The sequence below is a fragment of the Salvia splendens genome, chromosome 9 (genome assembly GCF_004379255.2).
Source record: "Salvia splendens isolate huo1 chromosome 9, SspV2, whole genome shotgun sequence".
Classification (NCBI taxonomy): Eukaryota; Viridiplantae; Streptophyta; class Magnoliopsida; order Lamiales; family Lamiaceae; genus Salvia; species Salvia splendens.
This window is the reverse complement of record NC_056040.1, coordinates 4,664,368-4,685,516: the sequence shown is the minus strand read 5'-3', so window position 1 is coordinate 4,685,516 and position 21,149 is coordinate 4,664,368. Positions and strand designations below refer to the sequence as shown.

General features: G+C 37.0%; 3 protein-coding genes and 1 pseudogene across 4 annotated transcripts; 2 read left to right on the top strand and 2 right to left on the bottom strand.

The window, feature by feature from the left end:
* The first annotated feature begins 1,476 nt into the window (after positions 1–1,476).
* LOC121747546 (probable inactive leucine-rich repeat receptor-like protein kinase At3g03770) lies at positions 1,477–4,997 on the top strand. 2 transcript variants are annotated; one of them, XM_042141597.1, is made up of 8 exons: positions 1,480–1,632; positions 1,734–3,109; positions 3,183–3,316; positions 3,518–3,761; positions 3,899–4,110; positions 4,200–4,225; positions 4,316–4,427; positions 4,600–4,997. In XM_042141597.1, the coding sequence occupies exons 2-8, from the start codon at positions 1,753–1,755 to the stop codon at positions 4,831–4,833; spliced, it is 2,319 nt and encodes a 772-aa protein (XP_041997531.1). In that variant the 5' UTR covers positions 1,480–1,632; positions 1,734–1,752; the 3' UTR covers positions 4,834–4,997. The 2 variants fall into 2 exon arrangements, with proteins under 2 accessions (XP_041997530.1, XP_041997531.1); XM_042141596.1 differs by having other exon boundaries at positions 1,477–3,109.
* Positions 4,998–5,043: 46 nt separating this feature from the next.
* Positions 5,044–9,652, bottom strand: LOC121747543 (annotated as a pseudogene).
* Positions 9,653–10,233: 581 nt separating this feature from the next.
* Positions 10,234–10,902, bottom strand: LOC121747544 (peptide-N4-(N-acetyl-beta-glucosaminyl)asparagine amidase A-like). The gene is made up of 2 exons (XM_042141595.1): positions 10,812–10,902; positions 10,234–10,696 (listed from the first exon to the last, which is right to left on the bottom strand). Exons 1-2 carry the CDS (start codon positions 10,814–10,816, stop codon positions 10,234–10,236), a joined length of 468 nt encoding a protein of 155 aa, XP_041997529.1. The 5' UTR covers positions 10,817–10,902.
* A 4,774-nt stretch (positions 10,903–15,676) lies between these two features.
* Positions 15,677–16,586, top strand: LOC121747272 (zinc finger protein SHOOT GRAVITROPISM 5-like). Its single transcript, XM_042141285.1, has one exon. The coding sequence runs from the start codon at positions 16,083–16,085 to the stop codon at positions 16,467–16,469; it is 387 nt and encodes a 128-aa protein (XP_041997219.1). The 5' UTR covers positions 15,677–16,082; the 3' UTR covers positions 16,470–16,586.
* The last annotated feature ends 4,563 nt before the right edge of the window (positions 16,587–21,149 follow it).

Genomic DNA, 21,149 nt, shown 5'->3' with positions numbered 1-21,149 from the left:
GCAGTAATATATAAGACTATATAATTGATCAACTCTGTGTCTAATTAACTATTCTTTCGAGCCAGTCCTGTGCATTCAATAAAACTGACTATTCGTTGCTCCTACATCATTTTCAAAATTACATTTAATAAATATTTGCAAATGGGTTTATTATTCTAGACAATTAACATATAACTGAATTTACTTTCAAATGGGTTTAATTTTGTTCATACTTATATTGTCAAATTCCAATTGCACCGACAGTATTAAATTCTAGTATATGAAAGAGACTCTCTCAAAGATTACATAAAGATTCTGACAACATTGAAACAAAGAAATAAAATCTAGATAACTGATGATCACTGTGAAAGTTCCAGCTCTCAGTTATAAATATACCATCTCTTTGTTAAAAAATATTCACTCCATCCATAATTAAATATCTCATATTATCATTATATTTAGCTAATAAATGTTCTATTTCTATGTATTTAGTATGTTTTAAATACTACTTTTGATTGGTTAAATATAGTATTGATCTAGCTCGAACTCTATTGCCATACAATAGTTAATCAAACTGATATTGGGGATCTACAATTTTTTTAGGCCATTCACAATCATATATCGGTCCAGTAAATACAAAACGAAGAAAAAGTTGAATTATGAAAAGTACATTGTTGAGTTTTTTTAACTATTCGTACCTTATCTAGTCAATTTTCTATCTCAATGTAGATATTGTCCAGCACTACATGTAAGAACATGGACAATTTAGGAAAGTAGGAAAAATTGCTAATTGTATCATATCTGATATTTAAGTAAAGTAATAAAGCATAATACATATTCATTTTATTGATATTAGATGATCACAACAATTGCATCATGGCAGAGAGAGACAGATGCCTTGCCAAATACTATGTAACCCTAAACCCTAAATTCGTTATCCAACAACCCAAGAATGGGCACCTATGAATATATTTACATATATATTCGAGCAAGCTGGCCTTCAGTGCCCAAATTCGTAAAACTTAATATAAATATACTAGATTCCGATTCAATTGAACATCTTGCCACTAAAAACTATAATATTTGATTTTTCTTGCAATCGTTTAGCTTGATTTGTAGTGTCACTTTATTTATTGGTTTCACAGTTTCACTCAAAATAATTTTGTCAGGACAACATTTGTCAAGTAATCCGTTCTGCATGCCATCTTTCTAAAAGGTTAAAATCATAACAAATAAAAAAAAATACTATTTATATACGTTAAATTCTATCTAAATGGCATGCAGATTTCTTTATCAAAGTAGGAGTAGTTTCTTTTTTGCTATAATATCCAAGACAAGATGACAAAGAATTTGATTAAAAAGTAGGATAAAAAATTCCCACCAAGTTGAGTGTCACTCGCCATATAGCTCACAGTTACAGACACCAGCAATAAATTACCTCAACTTGTTAATTAATCACCGAAAATCCTTTTCTATTATTGGGTGTCTACAATTTTCAAGAAAAAACACCACGTGCCTCAACCATTACTATACTCCTCAATCCAGCCATCATCGTTTCATTTTCCCAATAAAAATCCTCCATTTTTTTATTTCACTTTTTTGGTCTGATTTTATTGTTCTCAACCTTACTGGGATTCTTGGACATCTTTTCATGTAAGTTTCTGCTTTACTTCTGAATCCTATGCTTTTTGGCATTTTAATTCTGTGTTTCATCACCTCAAGAAACTGTCATTTTCATGAATTAATTACTGAAGCAAAGCATCACCAAATCCCATGGCAAGATTCATTCTTTCCCTCTTGCTATCATGGAGTTTCTTGATTTGGGGCACTCAGCAGCTCCAATCCTCTCAAACCCAAGTTCTTCTTCAGCTGAGGAAACAATTAGAGTATCCAAAACAGTTAGATTATTGGGCAAATCCTGGGATTGATCTCTGCTTTGCCTCTACTCCACAAGTGAACATCACATGCCAAGACAGCATCGTGGTTGAGATCAAAATATATGGTGATGCCAGCACAAGGCCACCTAGTTTTGATGGATTCCCATCTCCTCCTCAAACATTGTCTGGGAATTTCTCCATGGATTCACTCGTGGCAACGTTGTCGAGATTGAACAGTTTGAGAGCTCTAACGCTTGTGTCTTTAGGCATCTGGGGTCCCATTCCTGTCAAGATTCATAGGCTGCATTCTCTTGAATCATTGGATTTGAGCTGGAACTTTCTGTTTGGATCTGTTCCTGTCACTTTCCCAAGAATCCTCAGCCTTCAAGTGCTTAAGCTTGATGGGAACTTCTTGAATGGCACTTTTCCTGATTGGATCAATCCGTTTTCGAATCTCACGAGCTTGAGCTTGAGGGCGAACCGGCTCGAAGGTCCATTGCCTAATTCTCTGCAGAAACTTACCTCATTGACTGATATTAATCTGTCCAACAATGTGATCAATGGGAAGCTGATCGATCTAAGTGGCTTATCGCGCTTGTATTGGATGTATTTGAGCAACAATAAGCTGGATTCCGGCCTTCCAAGCTTGCCAAAAGGCATAGCCATGGTTGTACTGAGCAACAACTCTTTCTCGGGGAGAATTCCTGAGCAGTATGGAAAACTGAGGCAGCTTCAGCAGCTCGACCTCTCTTTCAATGCGCTTACTGAGGCAACTGGTATAGTGGGGCTCGTTGCGTTGCCTGAAATAGCTTCGCTGAACTTGGGGTCGAATATGCTAACTGGATTGCTTCCATCGCGTTTGAGCTGTGGGAGCAAGCTTCAGTTGGTTGATATATCGAATAATAGGCTGAGAGGTGTGTTGCCGTCTTGTTTGAGCTCCAATGTGAAGAATAGAACCGTCCGGTTCAGTGGAAATTGCTTGGCCACTGATCCGAAGCATCAGCACCCTGAAGCATACTGTGCGAGTGCTGCTATTATCCAAGAGAAGACGAAACCTCAGGAGAAGAAAAGTGTGGGGGTGTTGATAGGTGTCATTGGTGGGATTGCTGCAGTTGTGGTGCTTCTGGCCGTTGGCTTTCTTGTGTTCTGTCGGCAGTATTGCCCTAGAGGGACGTCGGAGCAGCACTTGCTGCATAAGGCGGTTCATGATAATTCTGTCACCGGATACACTGCTGAGATTCTGACCAGTGCTAGTACGTTGCTTAACTCAATTCACTGTTTTTGAACCTCATGAGACTTTCTCAAGCATTACATTTTACTCCACAGGGTATATTTCGGATGCAGCAAAGCTAGGCGTGCAGGGCTCACCAGCTCATCGGCCCTTTTCACTAGACGAGTTGAAGGCATCTACCAACAACTTTGACAGTTCCGCGTTGATGGGCCAAGGTTCGACTGGAAAGGTAAAAACGCTTCTTGTGTTGATGCTTGACTTGTTCTAAATTGGCTTTCTTTCTCGTATATGAATATGCAACTCGCTGTGTTTAGTTTCCTCTAATGAATACAATTGTTTGGACACTATTTGAAATGGCTCTGCTGCTTAGTATCGAAATATGCCAAATGTTGGAAACTTGAACTAGGGGCATCCTTTGTTGCCTCCTCAGATATACAAAGGAAGACTGGACAACTGCACCCAGGTAGCTATACGGTGCCTGGTAGTGTCGAAAAAATACACAATCCGGAATCTTAAACTGAGACTAGATTTGTTGGCTAAGCTCCGGCATCCTCACCTTGTCTGCTTCTTGGGACATTGCATCGAGAATGAAGGAAAAGAAGTGTCTGGTGCCAACAATGTCTATCTTATCTATGAATATGTCCCAAATGGAGATTATCGAGCTCATCTTTCTGGTGAGGATCACCTACAAATACCTTTCGAAATCTCATTGGCAACATCTGTCAATGATCTAAAAGTACTATTGTACTTGAGTATTCATAAAGATCAGAAAACAAAACTAATATTATGCTTTTTTGCATCGCGCTATCAGAAACGAATCCAGACAAGGTACTCAAATGGTCTGATAGGCTCGCTATATTGATTGGCATTGCTAAGGCCGTCCATTTTCTGCATACTGGAGTTATTCCTGGCTTCTATAGCAACCGGTTGAAGGCGAACAACATCTTGTTAAACGAGCATAGGATTGGAAAGCTGAGCGATTATGGATTGTCTGTCGTAGCTCAAGATATCGACAAAGACATGGTATGCACATCCACATTATTAGTTGGTTGAATATATTGCAACCGACTGTAACCACTCACTGTTTAATCTGTTTTGATCTCTTTGTCCAGGACAAAGAAGTAGCCCTAAAATCATGGTAAGAATGCGTCTTGATCAGAATGGTAGAGATGTAGTTACATGCTTGCATTAGTTTTGAATGTCACCAAAATTAAAACTGCGTTTGCAGGCACACGAAGAGCTTGGATGATGATATTTATAGCTTTGGTATCATACTACTGGAGTCGCTTGTTGGGCCGTCAGTTCGTGCAAGAAAGGAGTCATTTCTACTCAATGAAATGGTATAATGTGCACATATAAACTGCATCACTTTTCAACTAAAAAAGGAAGTCCTAATCATGCATGTAGAAATCACAATAAGCATTCATATTTAGACAACTAGAATTTGCACTGAGAAGCATTTTTTCCCTCTTTGGCTTGGTTATCTTAGTAACTGCTTTATGCAATTTACAGGTTTCCCTTGGAAATCCAGACGGGCAGAGGCGAGTAGTTGATCCAATCGTGCTGGCATCTTGCTCGCAAGAATCACTTTCCATCGCTATATCCTTGACGATTAACTGCATTTCTCCCGAGTCATCAACTCGCCCTTCTTTTGAGGATGTTCTCTGGAACTTGCAGTATGCAGCTCAAGTTCAGGCGACGCCAAATGTTGATCCAAGAACAGGGAAAACAATAGTATCTCCATAACTTAATTTTGATTCTGTATCTTGTTTGGTGTATGTATATCTGATTTTGGATATTAGTATATGATAACTTTTGATCAGTATAAGATGCCTTCGACAGCTTGTCAACTGTAAATCATGTTTTGCTGCTGCTATACTTGGTTTTAATAAGAATAGTTCAATTTATGATGCTTCAAGTTCAAGCAGAAATCTCTGTTCCCATTTCTCCAAAACACTCAAATACTTGTTGAATCGGAAAAAGGCTCGTTCCATTGCTCATTGAGTTTTATACAGAAAAGCATAAGATGTTAATAAAACACACAAAATGTTGTGGGAAGATTAAATAAAATATAAACCTACTCGAAAAAAAAGGGCTCAAATGAAGGACAAAAATTCGTATATCTTGGCCGCTATGGTCCATGCTTCCTCTTCTAGCAGATGCATCTTTTGTCGAAATTCTGAACTAGAAGTGTACGTGCTTTGCCTCTACAAAGGGGCAACATACTGCCACAAGGAACGATATGCCGGTATAGAAGTAGCATCAACCCCAAGGGAAGCAAGGTTACGTCCATATTCCTGAACACCAACAAAACTTCTCTGTGTGAGCCAAACAGTGCAAGATACAATGGCTTCCACATCATTTGATGAAAGTTGTGTCTCACCTGAATATCAAGAAACAACTGCATGCATATCTTGTCTGTATCAGAGATGTTATTGTCTGACACATCTGAACTCGCTCCAGCTTATCTTTGTGCACCCAAACGTATTTTCTGAAGTGATGACTCTGTTTTCCTGGCCTGTCAAGGGGTGTCAGGTTGTAGGTGATCTCCTCAAAAATGAAACAGAATCACAGATTTAATTGATGCCTATATTTTTTAAGTGCAGCCACAACTACTGCGAAGTATGAAACATCATCTTGCGAGTTGCATCCTGCATGACTGAGCAAGTAGTTTTCTTATTCTAATTTGGATAGAAGATTATAGAAGCTAATAACCTTACTTCTTAATAGCAGTGAGTACAATAAATCTTATACATGGCTCCTGTGTTCTAGTCATCTCCGGTAGTTTTTAAAGAAAAGTGCAAGAGAATTTTTGTAGATTCAATTGAATCTATTATGATAAAAGACAATGTAGCTTTAATATTAGGGGTTTTTTTCTACAACCTTCAATAAGTTTCAGAATCAAAAGTAAGTACAAGAGATTCGCATAATATGATTCCATTCAACACCTAAGAAAAAGGAATTCTAGGGAAGGTTTACTTACCACACTAACAATGTCAGAAGCTAATTCATAATATTGACGAGTGATCTCAGAAGCAGCCCGTTCTCCTTCCAGAAAAACCTGCAAAAAGCAAGATGTAAAACATTATAGTTTCTCAAACCAATGTTTTCAAAATCAACAGGCAAAGAAGAGTATGCACATTAATAAAACAATGCTTCTAACAAGTCGATTTCTTCCAATAACTAAGAAGAATCTATGGAAATTTGTTCTTGGTAAGGTGTAAGATTCATGAGCCAAAGCAACTTTGTACCTTTAAAGGGTGCAATATCCCAGATACATAATGCCTAACAGGAAGAGGTTTGTTGGTCATCCTAAATGTCGCAGTTATTCCTTTGATTAGTCGCAAATCCTACACAAATTTTGAAACATGCATCAGGGTAATTCCGCTGAAGTGAATTGTTCATGTCACATCAACAAAGTATCCATAAACAATGCCAAGAAAAATCCACTCTGCACAAAATTAGGAATTGAAATCACTAACCTCCTCAGACTTCTCAATAAGAGCTTCTATAATTGAATTGATTACAGGACTACAGGAGGCTGAAGAACTTTTAGGGAATTGCTACCCTGTAAAATACTCTGCTTCACAAGATCAAGTACTTCAGAAGAACAAGACTTGAGAAGGCCTAGTACATGGCCAAGATAATCACTGCGAAGTTCCTCCACGAGATAATTTCAATCATGAATTATCTGCAACATAAAACCTATTTTATCAGGCAGCGTAGGAACTACAGAACATCATGACTACAGCACAATATCATAATATCATCTTCGATTCTGAAAATTTCTCTAAATTTCATAAAAACAATCAGAATGCCATATAATTCCATGTTTTAAATACTTAAGAAAATTTGAAGAACTATGCCTCAGAATTAGAGGGGTGAGCAAATCATTCTGCAAATCGAACCAAGCCAAAATAAATAAATAAAATAAATTTGGTTCAGTTAATTTGGCTATTTTGTTTTTGGTCTGTTTGGTAGTTTTACCAAACGAAATCGAATAGAATTACATATATATTTCCATTTTACTTATCTATTTCCTCTATTTACTAAAAGTCTCACACTACTGTTGTGGGCGCCCTCATTTGCATCTCACATACCCACACTTCACTCGCAATCTACCCTACTATCATATCCGTCGTATCATCTCAAGTGCTTGACGGGAAATAGTAATCTGAATGTCATAAAGCATATCGATATCCTTGTCTTGATAGGTAAACGAAGCTAAATGCAGGGAAAAAAAGAAAATAAGGCCTCAAGAAAACCAATTTGCACATAACAATCACACATGATCTAACGAGGTGGGGTTCATACATAGAGAAAATCTTCTGGGGAAGCAGATGTTCCCCATTCAGATCCAGAATTGATAGCTGCATTACCAGCTTTCCACGCACTAAGTCCAGCTGACAACCAATTAGAGTATCTGCACAGCAAAAGCAATTAGATTTCAGGCCAAAATGCTTGTTCAGGTTGTAATCTAATGCTCAAGTCAATTTTATGAAACTATAGAGCATACTGACCTTGAAAGAAGTTGCAAAAATAGGCTCAGAAACTTGTCAGAACAAGAAAGCAGGAGAACATCATCTCTCCAACATGATCTCAAGCAATCTATAAGAGAGATGCTTTGCTCCAATACCAAGCTTTGAGAATTTTCCTCGTTTAAGGTTTTCTGGAAAGGTACAAATGTAGTAGTCATGAGTGCAGAGTCCAAAGACCCAGCTATTTCCTGAAACCTGAGTTTGCAGAGCAAGAGTTCAAATTCCAACCTTCCCACGATTTAGTAGGCCTGGCATCAGGTGTAGGAAGTTAAATTGTCTTGCATACCTCAATGAAAAACAGAATTTGCAAGAAAACTAAAAACATGAAGACCTGAATTTTCTGCAAAAATTGATTATTAACACAGTCAGAACGTATACAGAAAAATTTATAGTCCTGTTGATACATCAATCATTACATAAATAGATGCAAGTCCATAACACATGCACACACACACACTACACAAAGTCCACAAATAAATGCAAATATTATACATAAAAACACAAAGCAAAGCAATAGCAACAACTAAGAATGATAATATGTGGACACAAAAGATCTTTTGGGTTATTGACACAATTTAACATGATAATTTCAGGAAAAACAAGAACACCTGTAGAAGATAGCTCCAACTGAAATTTACAGTCATCTTCGATATGTTGCTTGATCCTTTCATAGTCTTGCTCGAGATCATCTCCAGGGGACCCACCAACTGTTCCAGACAAGCCATGAGGGAAAAAAATTTGTATGAATGGCGCTACAATGGTTGAGCGAAAAAATTTCTTCTGCACTCTTCGTATTATTGGTAGCAGCATACGCACGTAAACAATTGTATATAGCACTTGCGTCCTTGTGCGCCAGCCCATCTATGAAACAGTGTCCCAAGCTTGAATCTAGCAACAAGCTGGCATTCTGAATCCTCTTCACCATGTTCTCTATGAATGGCATGTTCTGTACTGCCATGAGCCATCACATACAGAACCAGAATCAGTATTACATGTTTATATTTTTTAATGTAAAATGCGATTTCCAACAGCCAAAGATATGACGTTGCTATTGTTGTCTGGCTCACAAGAGACAGACTACTATACAGTCAATAAGTTGTTGAGCAAAAGTTCACAAAGATAAAAATCCAGTACAATTTTATCAAAACATAGGAACAAGTCTTCAGTGCATTTGTCATAATTCCTTTATCAATTTTTCAACCTAACCAGCAGCCATTATGAGTTTTACATCACATACAAGCAATATAGGAATGCAAGAACCATAACATATGTACCACAGAGGAAAGCCACATGCATGGAAAAACTTCTTTACTGCTATATTACCATCGAGCTCCCTTAGTAATCTTATGCTTATAGTCCAAATCATATTCGCCCAATTCCAAAACAGGAATTACTTTCCAAAACAGGAAGCAAAGTGGTCCGTGCCTCAGACTAAAGGCTCATATTAGCAAGTAGTATAGAATAGCTAGAATTCGAAACTATTCATTAGGGCAAAATCAATGTCTACATTTCACAGCAAATAAACACATGCTGTACATTCATATTTCATCAAACATCATCCCATCAAATTTTAATACGTAAGTTACAAAAAGGATCAACCTCATCATCTCTAGAAGTTTGAACCTAGTCGGAATTATGTATACCTTAGAAACGACATGAAAGGTGTCGAGCAACAACTCCAAGACCTCCCTTGCCTCGTTCGCCTGAGCGCGGTGCTTCAGGAAGGAAAATATCTTCTCCTTGATATCGAGGAGCGGGGCCAGCACAAGCACCACGACGCCGTCCACGTCAGCGAGTTTGGTGCTGAAGCTGACGAAATCGGCATAATCGCGGTTGATGAGCTCGACGATCTCGTGCTTGAGAGTGCCGAGGTGGAATCGGAGCGCGTAGGACTCGGGATCGAATTCCGGGAAGGAGAAGTTGGAGGAGTTGAGCCAGAGCGGGTGGGAGTCCTCGGTGGGGTCGCCGAATAAATCTGTGGCGGAACGGGGCAGTGGGGAGTGCAGATCTGTGGCCATTGGAGAAATGTGATGATTCGAGTGATTGGTCTTCTTCGTCGCGATTTGTTTTCGGTTACGATTTTCAGTTATTGCACCGTTCACTCAATAGGCAAAAAAAGGCATTCTTCTTCCAATTCATTTGATATAGTAGTACTCCATTAAAGTAATTTCTCGATGCATATAAATTCCTAATTAATCGTACTATTATACTCCAATATTAAATTACAGTGGATGATTTCATTCTCAAAAGAGCTTTCATTTACTCCCTCCGTCCCTGAAAATTTGTCCCAATTTACCATTTCGGTCCGTCCATGAAAATTTGTCCCACTTCAAACTTACTCAAAATGGACATATCTATTTACTCCTCCACATTATTGTTATTTGCATTTTGACCCTCTCTCACATACAATCGGGTGATGCATTTTGCATTCCACCCTTTCGCCTCCCTCATTACTCCACCGCCTCCTTCACTCTACACAACCACCCACAGCCTCCTTCATCAATGCACAACCACCCCACTGCCTCCTTGAATGCCATTAAACCACCCCTCCACTCCCCTTCTTCATCGCGTGCTCCACCTCCGCCGCTATCCAGTACGTCTCATTCTCCTATCCCGGCATCACCGTCGCCCTCACCTGCAGCGGATACCTCCTCTCACGCCCCATCTCCGCTACTGAGTGCCCTGCCTCAGATCTCACGCGCACCTCGTCCACCGCCCTCACCGACTGCCTCACCCTCACCTTCCTCCCACCGTGCTTCAGCACTAGCTTGCTCTCGAATTCCACTTTACCGTACACGCGAGTCGTCAGATTTCCGGCGCTGGACTTCACCCACCCTGACGCCTCCCTCTTTGTCTCCCCTTCCACCTTTAATTTTCCGTCCAGATCGTGGAATTTCGACTCGCGTTCTAGCCGGATCCGTGGATCTCTGTACTCGATCGGGCCGGCGGTGACGCTATCTCCGTTGCTGTCGATCCAGAGGTGCAGATTTGCATCGATTAGCCAGTAGGGAAGCGCATCGGCGACTCGAGCCCTAGGGAATGCAGATTGTTCCCCTTTTCGAGCATGATGCCTAATTAATTGTAATCACACAATTAATTAATCACATTAATTATTTAACCAAATTAATTTCGCATTAATCCTTTAATCACATTAATTAGTTAATCACATTAATTATTTAATCACACCTCATTTAAACAACGATAAAAGAAATGCATCATGTAGGACCCAAACTCCACTACACTCCTTCATTTAATACAAAGTCAAATAACTCCTTAAAACCCGTGCCCGGTCAAACTGGGACGAATTTTGGGGGACGGAGGGAGTATAACTTATGAATATTCATCGTTCCCTCTATTTTCCTATATTGATGTCTACAAACTACAATGTTGTTGTCGGTGATAAACATCTAGACTTTTACTTTAGTTAAGGTGAGTTGATATTTTCTGATTATTTAACTTATTATACTCCCTCCGTCCCGCACTACTCGCACTTATTTCCTTTTTGGGCGTCCCAAGTTACTTGCACTCTTTCTATTTTTAGTAAAAAATTTCACCTACAGCCGTCATTTTTGACTTTCCTATACACTCATTCCTTAATCTCCGAGCCGAAAAGGAAATGAGCGAGTAGCCCGGGACGGAGGGAGTATAATTTATTCATATAATTTTTAAAGATTTTCTTATCTCCACACCTCCCACTTTTACTTTACTATATATCCACTTTAACTATTTATTACGATTTTTTCAAAAAAAGTGTAAAAAAGAAGTGACTCAACTTAGTTGAGACGGAGAGAGTAGTTAGGATTTGATTTAGGTTAGCATTTGATTTGTTTTCCTAATTTATAGGTGATCTTTTTGTGCCACACATATTATAAACATACGTGAAATTATTTAATATTATTAAAAATAATTAATAAAATAAAATATTTATCATTCTCTCGTTTTCTTCCCGTTGGAGATAAATAAGCACCAATTTGATTAGGTTAGGATTTAATTTGTTTTCCTAATTTATAGGTGATCTTTTTGTGCCACACATATTATAAATATATGTGAAATTATTTAATATTATTAAAAATAATTAATAAAATAAAATATTTATCATTCTCTCGTTTTCTTCCCGTTGGAGATAAATAAACACCAATTTGATAGGAATTAATATCTAAAGAAATTAAATGAAATAGTGAGAGAGAACTGACGATTTCTTCAAGAAGAAGAACCAATGGAGAGAATGATAAATATTAATTTAATTCATTCTGCTTAATAATAATAAAAGACTCTACACATATTTATAATATATGTGGTACAAAAAGATCTCCTATAAACTAGGAAAACAAATAATATAAATAAGCTAAATAATTATACGGAGAGATTATCAGCTCCCTTCCGGAATAAAATAAAATAGCAGGTCCGTATCAGATACAAAAAGATCTCTTATAAATTATAAAAACAAATCAAATTCGAACCAGGAAAATAGATCAAATCTTAACAATTATAACAATAAATCATATAATAGGCTAAATAATTATAAGCATAATATCAACTCACTTCTGGAAGAAGTAAAAGTTTATGTCTCTGTCAGATATACTGTTTGATCATCCAACATCAAAATGGTTACACGATTATCGACTTGCTAATTGCAATTGTTCATGCCAAGATTTTCTCTATGCTATTATTCAGAAATTTCATCCGACCGCTATCATCCTGCAAAGCTTGTGCAGATTTACTTGCGCATTCATCTCTTTAATTGGATACCAATTAAAGTTTATCACTGGTGATGATAGTGGAATGGACTTTTTGAATAACCGCGTCGACAAAATCTTGCCATGAACAATTAGGATTGACACGTCGATAGTCGTGGAACCATTTCGACGTCACAGTCAAACAATATACCCACAAGGAGTAACCCAACAATGTCAGGAGACTCAAGAAAATCAAAATATTGTTCAACTTCTATAGTAGTACATCCTATGACATCGAAACTAGAAAATCGATGGAGACGAGGAATATATGAAAGTGAATTCGGGAATGAAAAAAATCAATTGATATGGAGTATTAATTATGAATCAATACGTATCTGAGAAATTATTTGGAGGATAGAGCAGAGGAGTTGGAAGAGGAGCCTGTTTTTTTGTGAAGGAATCAAGAGAGATCGGTTTCTCCCGGAGCAAGATAATGATAAAATATAGCACTCCTATTATTTATTCATTCATAATTATAATCAAACACTCCACATATATTCAAAATATACTCCATCCGTCCATGAATAAATGTCTCATATTTGACCAGCTCGGATTTTAAGAAATTGTTTGACTTTGTAAAGAAAAGTAAATACAAAAGTTTATAAAAGTGAAAAGAAAAATTAGTAGAATGTGGGGTCCACCTACCAAATATAGTAAAAATGAAATGGGATATTTAATGGCGGACAGACAAAAAAGGAAAAATGAGACATTTAATGACGGACAGACTATAGAATAATCTCTTATAAGTAGGAAAACAAATTAAATCTAAACAAACTACTCATATCAAATCCTAATAATTTATGAAAATAAATAAGAGAATATTAAACTATATTTTAGATTCATGAAGCTAATTAATTAGATGAGGTGAAACAAATATCAGCATTTGCCACATGCATATGTTAACTTTCCAAGTGAGAAGGTTTTTATTTTTTATTTTTTTAAAAAATTCAACTTTGTGAGAAACGCGTTTGAAAAAGCGTCGTACTTGAGTGTGACGACGCATGATCGGAATAGGTGAAATCACAATCAAAATCAACCAATAGACCGATAAAATCGTCGTACTCAAAATAGTAATCACTATAAATTTTTCTCTGTAAATTTTCCATCGTGCCAAAATTCTAGTCTAACTAATTAACCCATCACTCTGCATACTGCATATTCAAAATGTTAGCACGTGAAATAACCACAATGTTAATATAATACTATATCTATATAAATACACACCACTGAGATAATGTGGATAATAACCTATTACCTTTCAATATTGCAAAACAACAATAAACAAGTTTTTCTTCAAACAACGTGGACATAACATAACCTATGGCTTCAACTCATGCAGTTGGTACTTGGTAGTGAGGAATCCTTTTTTCTAGAATAAATTTACTTGAAGATTTGCAAGGTTTCTGGGGATTGGAGAAACTAGGGTTTAATTAAATATTTGAAAGCAAGAAAAGAATGTATAGATAGTTTTTTTACGTGAAGATTTTACCCCTAAGCCTTTTACAAGAAAAAGACTAGATGGGCTTTTATACGTCTAGAATGATTTTATTCCTGCAGAAACATTTTTGTTTTATTTTTTATTTAGACACATCGAAGAATACACACTTAAGCTTTGGCACGCCATATCACTAATGTGATGCCGAAAATTGACTCCAGTAATAAATTTAATAGAAAAGTTTGAAAAAATAGATAATTAGTATAAAATTGATACTCATTTTATAAAAATTGAGATAGATTTGAAAACAGGATAAAAACCTAAACTAACTCTAAAATAAAACAAGCAAATATAAATATAATTATTTATCACTTACCTTTCAACTTCTACGAAACAAATGAAAATCTGAGACTACCCAAATCATAGCATTGGAAAATTCTAGTAATAAAACTGGCAGCAGCATATGTTAACAAAGATTTGATGATATTACACCATAAAAATGAGTGATCCAAAGACTTCAAACTATATTCAAACTACAAAATTAATATGATGGGCCTTTTATGTTCGCCACTCGCCAATTTTTGGACTTTTGTGTCTGAGAAGAAGTATTTTGTTAGTGTATTTTTTATCCATGTGACATTGCAAAGAGCTCAAATATCAAGCAATATATATTTATTCCATCGAACATAATTAATGAGCCTCAATACTGTCTAATTCATCAAATCAAATACCATTGTCAATTTGTCATAATTATAGTAGTATATGACAAAGTATTCTAAAATTTCTACCATGGTCAAACTAGCACAAATTAGATCAAATGAAAACGATTGAAAAGAAAAGCCATCATATATATTGAATTGAACGTCCAAAAATGGTGTTGGGTTCCTCAATTCTCATCGGCCAAATAATTAAACGACTTTAAAAATGAAATCGATTTTCAGTATATCACTAGATTCTAGACTAATATTAATCATCAAAATTATATGGACATTAATGTTTGTCGGCATAATTTTATTCGGAGAAGGTCAATTGATGAATAGATATTTTTGAATTGTATGAGCAAGTTTTTGGATTCTAGGCAGTGAGGTACACTAGTTGTCATGTACTTCTCTATTCATTTGATTGGACCACCTTATATAAGAAACTATATAAGAATTATAATGATCTCTTGTAATATATTATTGCCAACATGACAGCAACTATGAGTACTATTCCACTATTATATGTTTTCTAATGTAAGCATACATATGTACACTAAGGTATATGCTCCATATATACATGCAATAATATTTTTTTATCAACATATATGGTCAAGCACATAGTCTAATCCGATCATGCACGAGATTATGTTGGGTATTCCCATTGTACACATATAAGATACCAGTATATTTCTTAAATTGAAGGTACGAGTTGCTGTCCAATCAATCAACCAATAATATATACTTACAATTTTTTATCCCCACGTTATTAATTATTCCATATGTCCAAAATTATTTATTCGGAAACACTTAATAATGAGACAAAACTCTTTTTTTTACTTGAGAAGGGGAGCAGTGAATTTGAATATTACTCCCTCCGTTCCCGATTAATTGTCACTCTTTTCCATTTCGGTCCGTCCCTTAATAATTGTCACACTTCATTTTTACCATAAATGGTATGTAGGTCTCACATTCCACTAACTCACTTCACTCACATTTTATTATAAAACTAATATAAAAAGTGTCATACATTCCACTAACATTTTCAACCAACTTTTATTTACATTTCTTAGAACTCGTGCCCGATCAAAGAGTGACAATTAAGCATTCGTGATTTGCACCTCAATAAATCTTCCATTAAATTAAAATTACATAGGTCACACATTACCACAGATCTCCATCAATCACATGATTTTGTTCTTGGGGAACACTATCAATAGGGTTTGCAATTTTTAGTTATTACGGACGTGAGATCTGGTTTATTGCAACTTTGCATCCCAACAAATCTCCGTTTAAACTGAAATTACATAGGTCACAGGTTAGCACAGATCTCGATCAAGCGCACACATGAACATGAACAGCAGGGGATGTGAATTAAGATCCATTTATAATTCATAGGAAGATGCAAGAATTAGAATGATTGTTGGTCCCCTCCCCTCTCTCTATCTCCCTGCATGGGAAAATGGACTGAATACTGTAATTAAGTTTAGCCCTTTTTTAGCAAACCCTTATATATACACACAACGCATCACCCTCATTTTCCTAATAAACCAACCATACATCACACAACATTCCTCCTTCTCTCCACATGGAAGGAAGCCACCAAGAGATGCAGCTCTTCTCCTCCCCTTCTCCCGATCACAATCCGCCCCCGCTCGACCTCCAGCTATCCATAAGCCTGAACAAGCCGGAGCGCGTGGCGATGAGGAAGATGCGGAAGGCCGCGGGCGTGGAGGCTCTCAAGTGGCAGGCAGCGGAGCAGATTCGGCTTGCGGCCATGGAGAAGGCCTACGCGGAGCGCGTGAGGGAGCTGACGAGGCGGGAGATGGAGATGGCGCAGAGCGAGTTCGCACGCGCACGCGCCATGTGGGAGAGGGCACGAGAGGAGGTGCAGAGAGCCGAGAGGATCAAGGAGAGGATGGATTCCCTCTCTGCCACCTGCCACTCCTGCAGACACAACACCTTTACACCTTAAAATCTGCTAACTAGGTTTAATTTTCGTTGCTGTAATCAATTCCAGCACATGTACTATGAAGAAAATAATAATAATATCAGTTTTTCATGTGCAAAAATAAAGCTCCATGATTGATTATGTACTAGATTTTCTTACTTCCCATGTATCTGCAATTCATCATCACTTTTGAGATGCTAAAGTTGATGCTCTCATAGCTCTGAATTCTGACAAATCCATAGGCAATAGCACTACTTCTTCTGTGCATAAATAGATTGAATTTAAGGGTATTCAGAGACCAATACAATAGATTGATTACTGGTCTAGTAAAAAAGGAACAACCAGTTAGCTAGAGTGGTCCTCAATTTCCTTTATCTTAGAGTCTGTACACATTTCGGTAGATAACTTATCTATCTTGAAGTTATATGACCAAAAATGACCTAAAATACTTGTTTTTATCATGTTTTGTTTATTTATCTTCCTTACCAAACTGTCTTTTTTAAGATCAATTGATAGTATTTGGTGGTTTTCCCATATTGTTCAAACTTACATTAGTACTAGAATTTAGACCAGTAAATTGGTAGTCATGAAATCTGAAATTGATGGTGACGTAGAGATTAACGTACAAATGTAGCTAACTATGTTTTGGCAACATCATTAATGTCATACCTACATTAAGAATTTTTGGTCAATATCATATGATCAGTTTTCAATCTTGTCCAAGACACAGAATTTTGGAGGCAGCCTTGTCTGCCCATGATGATCATAATTTTGTAATGCAAGTTGATTAGTGTGAGCCAAGTTTCAAAAGTATATCGAGTCATGTGGGACAATTTTTGATATTGTACCTACTCTTATTCATCAATTCATCCACCCAAACTTAATTTATATATGCTCTTAACTAACTTTGGAGGAGTTGAAACTTTTAAAATTAAACCACTGAACTTCACATAAAGTTTCAATATTGGCCTGATTTTGAAACCCTAAGCTATATAGTCTATTGATTTAAAGAGCATGGGTAGATTGAATTATGAAAATGTGATGAACGATAATTAGAGATGGTCAAAGTTTGGAAAAGGCAAATGAATCAGAACAAAAAGGAGACAAATAATAGATGATAGCTGTATAGAATTTGTATTCTAACTGTTGAAGTTTAGTTAAAATTAGCCTTAGAAACCAAACAGCCACTAGCAATGTCTGGGATCCAACTCAAAATAAGAAACATTTATGGATAAGATGATTCCTAATAGCTTCCCCAGAAACAATCCCATCTCACATGTTTCAAACAACTCCGCGTCTCCAATTTGACGTGGAGTTGGTATTGTGCGATTAGAAAAAAGCCCTCGCGATTTTGATTTTAGGACACTTCGAAAAATGTCTCATGGTAATGGAATTGGGGTATCCTTGTATATTGTTTGCACCTTTACTTATGTCCCGATATATGTGGGTTGTGGTTTCCACCCGAACACTCCCTAACGATTATAAACAAGTGCATATATATACATACATACATACATATATATGTGCCCAATATCTTCACTGAGTACGTGCTCAAGGTAAATATTTATATATGATGTGCTGTCACTTGATTTGTGACTCAGAAAATAAGAGAACCAAAATTTGGATGGAAAGGAAAGCAACACTCGTGATTTGAAAAGATGTAGGACATGGGCTCTTGTATGATCATCAACACACTAATTATGACAAATCCTTAACATTTTGTCCTATCAAATTGGCATAATATATATATGTATAACACATAATCCAAACAACTTTTATCCATAGCTTTAATCTCAATAACTATTGAGTAATAGTATGTTCCATTATCGAAACTTGAGATTATTTTAAAGTAATCTACATGTGACAAACATTTCCAAGTTGGGGGAGTCACATGTATATTCGTTGCAATGGCATGATTTTAAGCAGAAAAGAGTATTATGAAGAAGAATTTTAGCCAATAAATTCCGAGGGAAAATTTCCTGGTTAAGAAAAGAGAGGTGATGATTTCTAGATGATTCAATAATATTGGAACCATTTATAAAGGTAGTGCAGAACATGACAGCATCACTTGTTTGAGTTTTCATTTTTTTGTGGGACTCAATCACTGACAAAATGGAAATGAGGATAACACCATGGCTAGAACATGTAATGAGAGAGGTGATCAATCTGGATCTGCTTTATTACTGCAAACCAAAAAAGTGCAGAAAAATACATAAAGTAGTTGGTGATTGATTTTATAATATTTATATAGATGATGGCATTTGAAATGATAGAGAATTTTGATCCATTTGAAATTAAGGGCTTATGATTACAAAGTAGCACTTGCAATGTTTAGAGCAGAATGATTGTTAATTGTGCCCTCCACGTTTGATGGAAAATCTTGGTATAAATATTCCAATTAATTTCCACACATGTGATCATATGTAATATTGGATGCTTACAGAATGATTGTCGTTTATTAAGCCATACACACCAGAGTTCTGTCATCCCCTTGTTTCCTGTACTATTGAAATTGTTGCTTTTGCTAAAACAATAATTTTTCCTTTTAACTATAAATAACTATTGGCCACTTCACTAGAAATGGAAAATTTCTTGGGATCTTTTGCTGTTGCCCCAGGATTTGAGATATATAAGTAACAAAAGTAAGCTAGATCTTTTTTTTAAATAAAAGGAAAGAAAAGAAGAAAAAGCAATATGTAGTTTTGGTAATAATAGTTTAGGATAAAATGTCAATTTGTGTAAGCCATCTCAGTTTGAAGAGTTTCATATTGATAGTTCAACAAATTCTAAATATGATAGCCACTTTATATAGAGTGTATATATCGGAACAGTGTAGTCTTAAGAGTTTGTTAGAGAACGTTTAAAGATGTAAAGTGGATTTATTTTTCAAAAATTTCCATATCTAAAACTAAATAATTCATTGAACAGGACAAAGAAAAGATGTACTCCTACTAAATAATAATAAGTTCACATGGGATGGGACAATGCATTGTGCAGTTAACATCAGAGTGGAAGAGCCAAAGGCGAGCCAGCGTTGCAGCCGGCTCGTCTCGACTAAAGGCTCGCGGCGGAGGGAAGAGTGACGAGCCAGCTTGCCACCCGCGCCCCCCACATGGCACACTCGCAGTCTGGCATTGGGCGATGCCCACTTGCTCTCCCCACAAGTGAGCTTCTTTTACCCGATTTTAAAAATAGATTTTAATTAAAATTCAATTTTTACCAAAAAATAAAATTATAATTTCTCAACAATACGCATCGTGCCGGGTTGCCGCAGTGCACTTTTGAATAGGTGTGTGTCCGGGTTTGCCAGGCGCATCGTGCATGAAGCGGAAATACATATATCGCTGCTCCAAGGCGTTAACAATACGCATAAACAGGGCTCTGCTCATCCTAAAACGTCGCCTGAAAAGGTTGGCGTTGAACCGCGGCTCCTCTGCGAAGTAGTCTTCGTATAGGCGCTGATGTGCAGCTACGTGATCACGATCAATCGCTTGTCGGCGATGGACAACTGGCCGAGGTCGAGGTACCGCCGGCTGCAAGGCTCTTTGCATCCATTGGTCTATCCCGCTGTTGGTATATGCCTCAAACGCTTCGGCCATTCGACGTTCGTACTCCTCAGCGTCCCCCCCACTACCTCCACTACTACCACCCGCGTTACTCATTTCTTGGTGTTGATCTTGTACAGAAATTAAGATAGAGAGAGTACTCGTTAATACAAGTGGTGCGAATGAAAATGAAGTGCAAATCGCGTATATATAGTGTTTCAAAAATTAAAAAAAAAACGCTTATGCGCTGGACGATCCGGGCGCTGCAATGGCGCCGAGCGGATCGCCCAGCGCATAGCCCAGCGGATTTTGACCGCCTAGCGCTAGGCGAAATTCATTTTCGAAAAACCGCTCGGCGGTTTTCGGCTCCTGCAATGGTTCGCCTAGCGACCGCCTAGCGCCGGCGCTCGGCTAGGCGGTGCGCTAGGCACCATTGTGGATGCTCTTCTAAAAAAGTTGCCAATGATTTAAATTTAATCCCTTTTCTGTTGGCGTGACAAGTCATTTTATTTAACATATTGGTTTTTCTATATTAGTACGATTTTACGAAGTTTACGACGTTGCTGGACCATATTCCACCAGCTGCTGACCACCAGTTTCCAGCAAATCAGAGAATTGAGTCTCCACAATGTGAATATATATATATATATATATATATATATATAGGATTGTGATCAAGATAGAACCATTCTTAAACGTAGAACCATTCTTAAACGTAGAACAAATGACAAACGGATATATTCACATTGACAAATTGTGGAGTGTTGATCTTCCTAATATTGTTGCTGTGTTATGATTCGATATTAGTAGTACCTCTGTCCCTTAATATTTGTCTCATTTTTCCACTTCCATATGTCTAACAAAATTTGTTTCATTTCACTTTTTACCATTTTTGGTAGTGGACTTCATATTCCACTAACTCATTCATACTCACATTTTATTATAAAACTAATATAAAAAAATAGGACTCAGGTTCCATTAACTTTTTCAACTCATTTTTTGTTACCTTTCTTAAAACCCATGCCGAGTCAAAGTGAGACAATATTTGAGGGACGGAGGTAGTATTAATGTATTATCATAGTTGACTTTGTAATACTATCAATTACTCTTCAGTCTCCATGCATATATGTGTGAGTATGGCCATGGCAAGGGGAAGGGA

Bases quoted from the DNA above. Each gene is read 5' to 3' on its own strand.
- LOC121747272 (XM_042141285.1), top strand. From the start codon at position 16,083: ATGGAAGGAAGCCACCAAGAGATGCAGCTCTTCTCCTCCCCTTCTCCC.
- LOC121747546 (XM_042141596.1), top strand. From the start codon at position 1,753: ATGGCAAGATTCATTCTTTCCCTCTTGCTATCATGGAGTTTCTTGATT. The intron at 3,762-3,898 runs GTGAGGATCACC...TCGCGCTATCAG, and splicing joins TTATCGAGCTCATCTTTCTG to AAACGAATCCAGACAAGGTA. The intron at 4,226-4,315 runs GTAAGAATGCGT...CTGCGTTTGCAG, and splicing joins GAAGTAGCCCTAAAATCATG to GCACACGAAGAGCTTGGATG.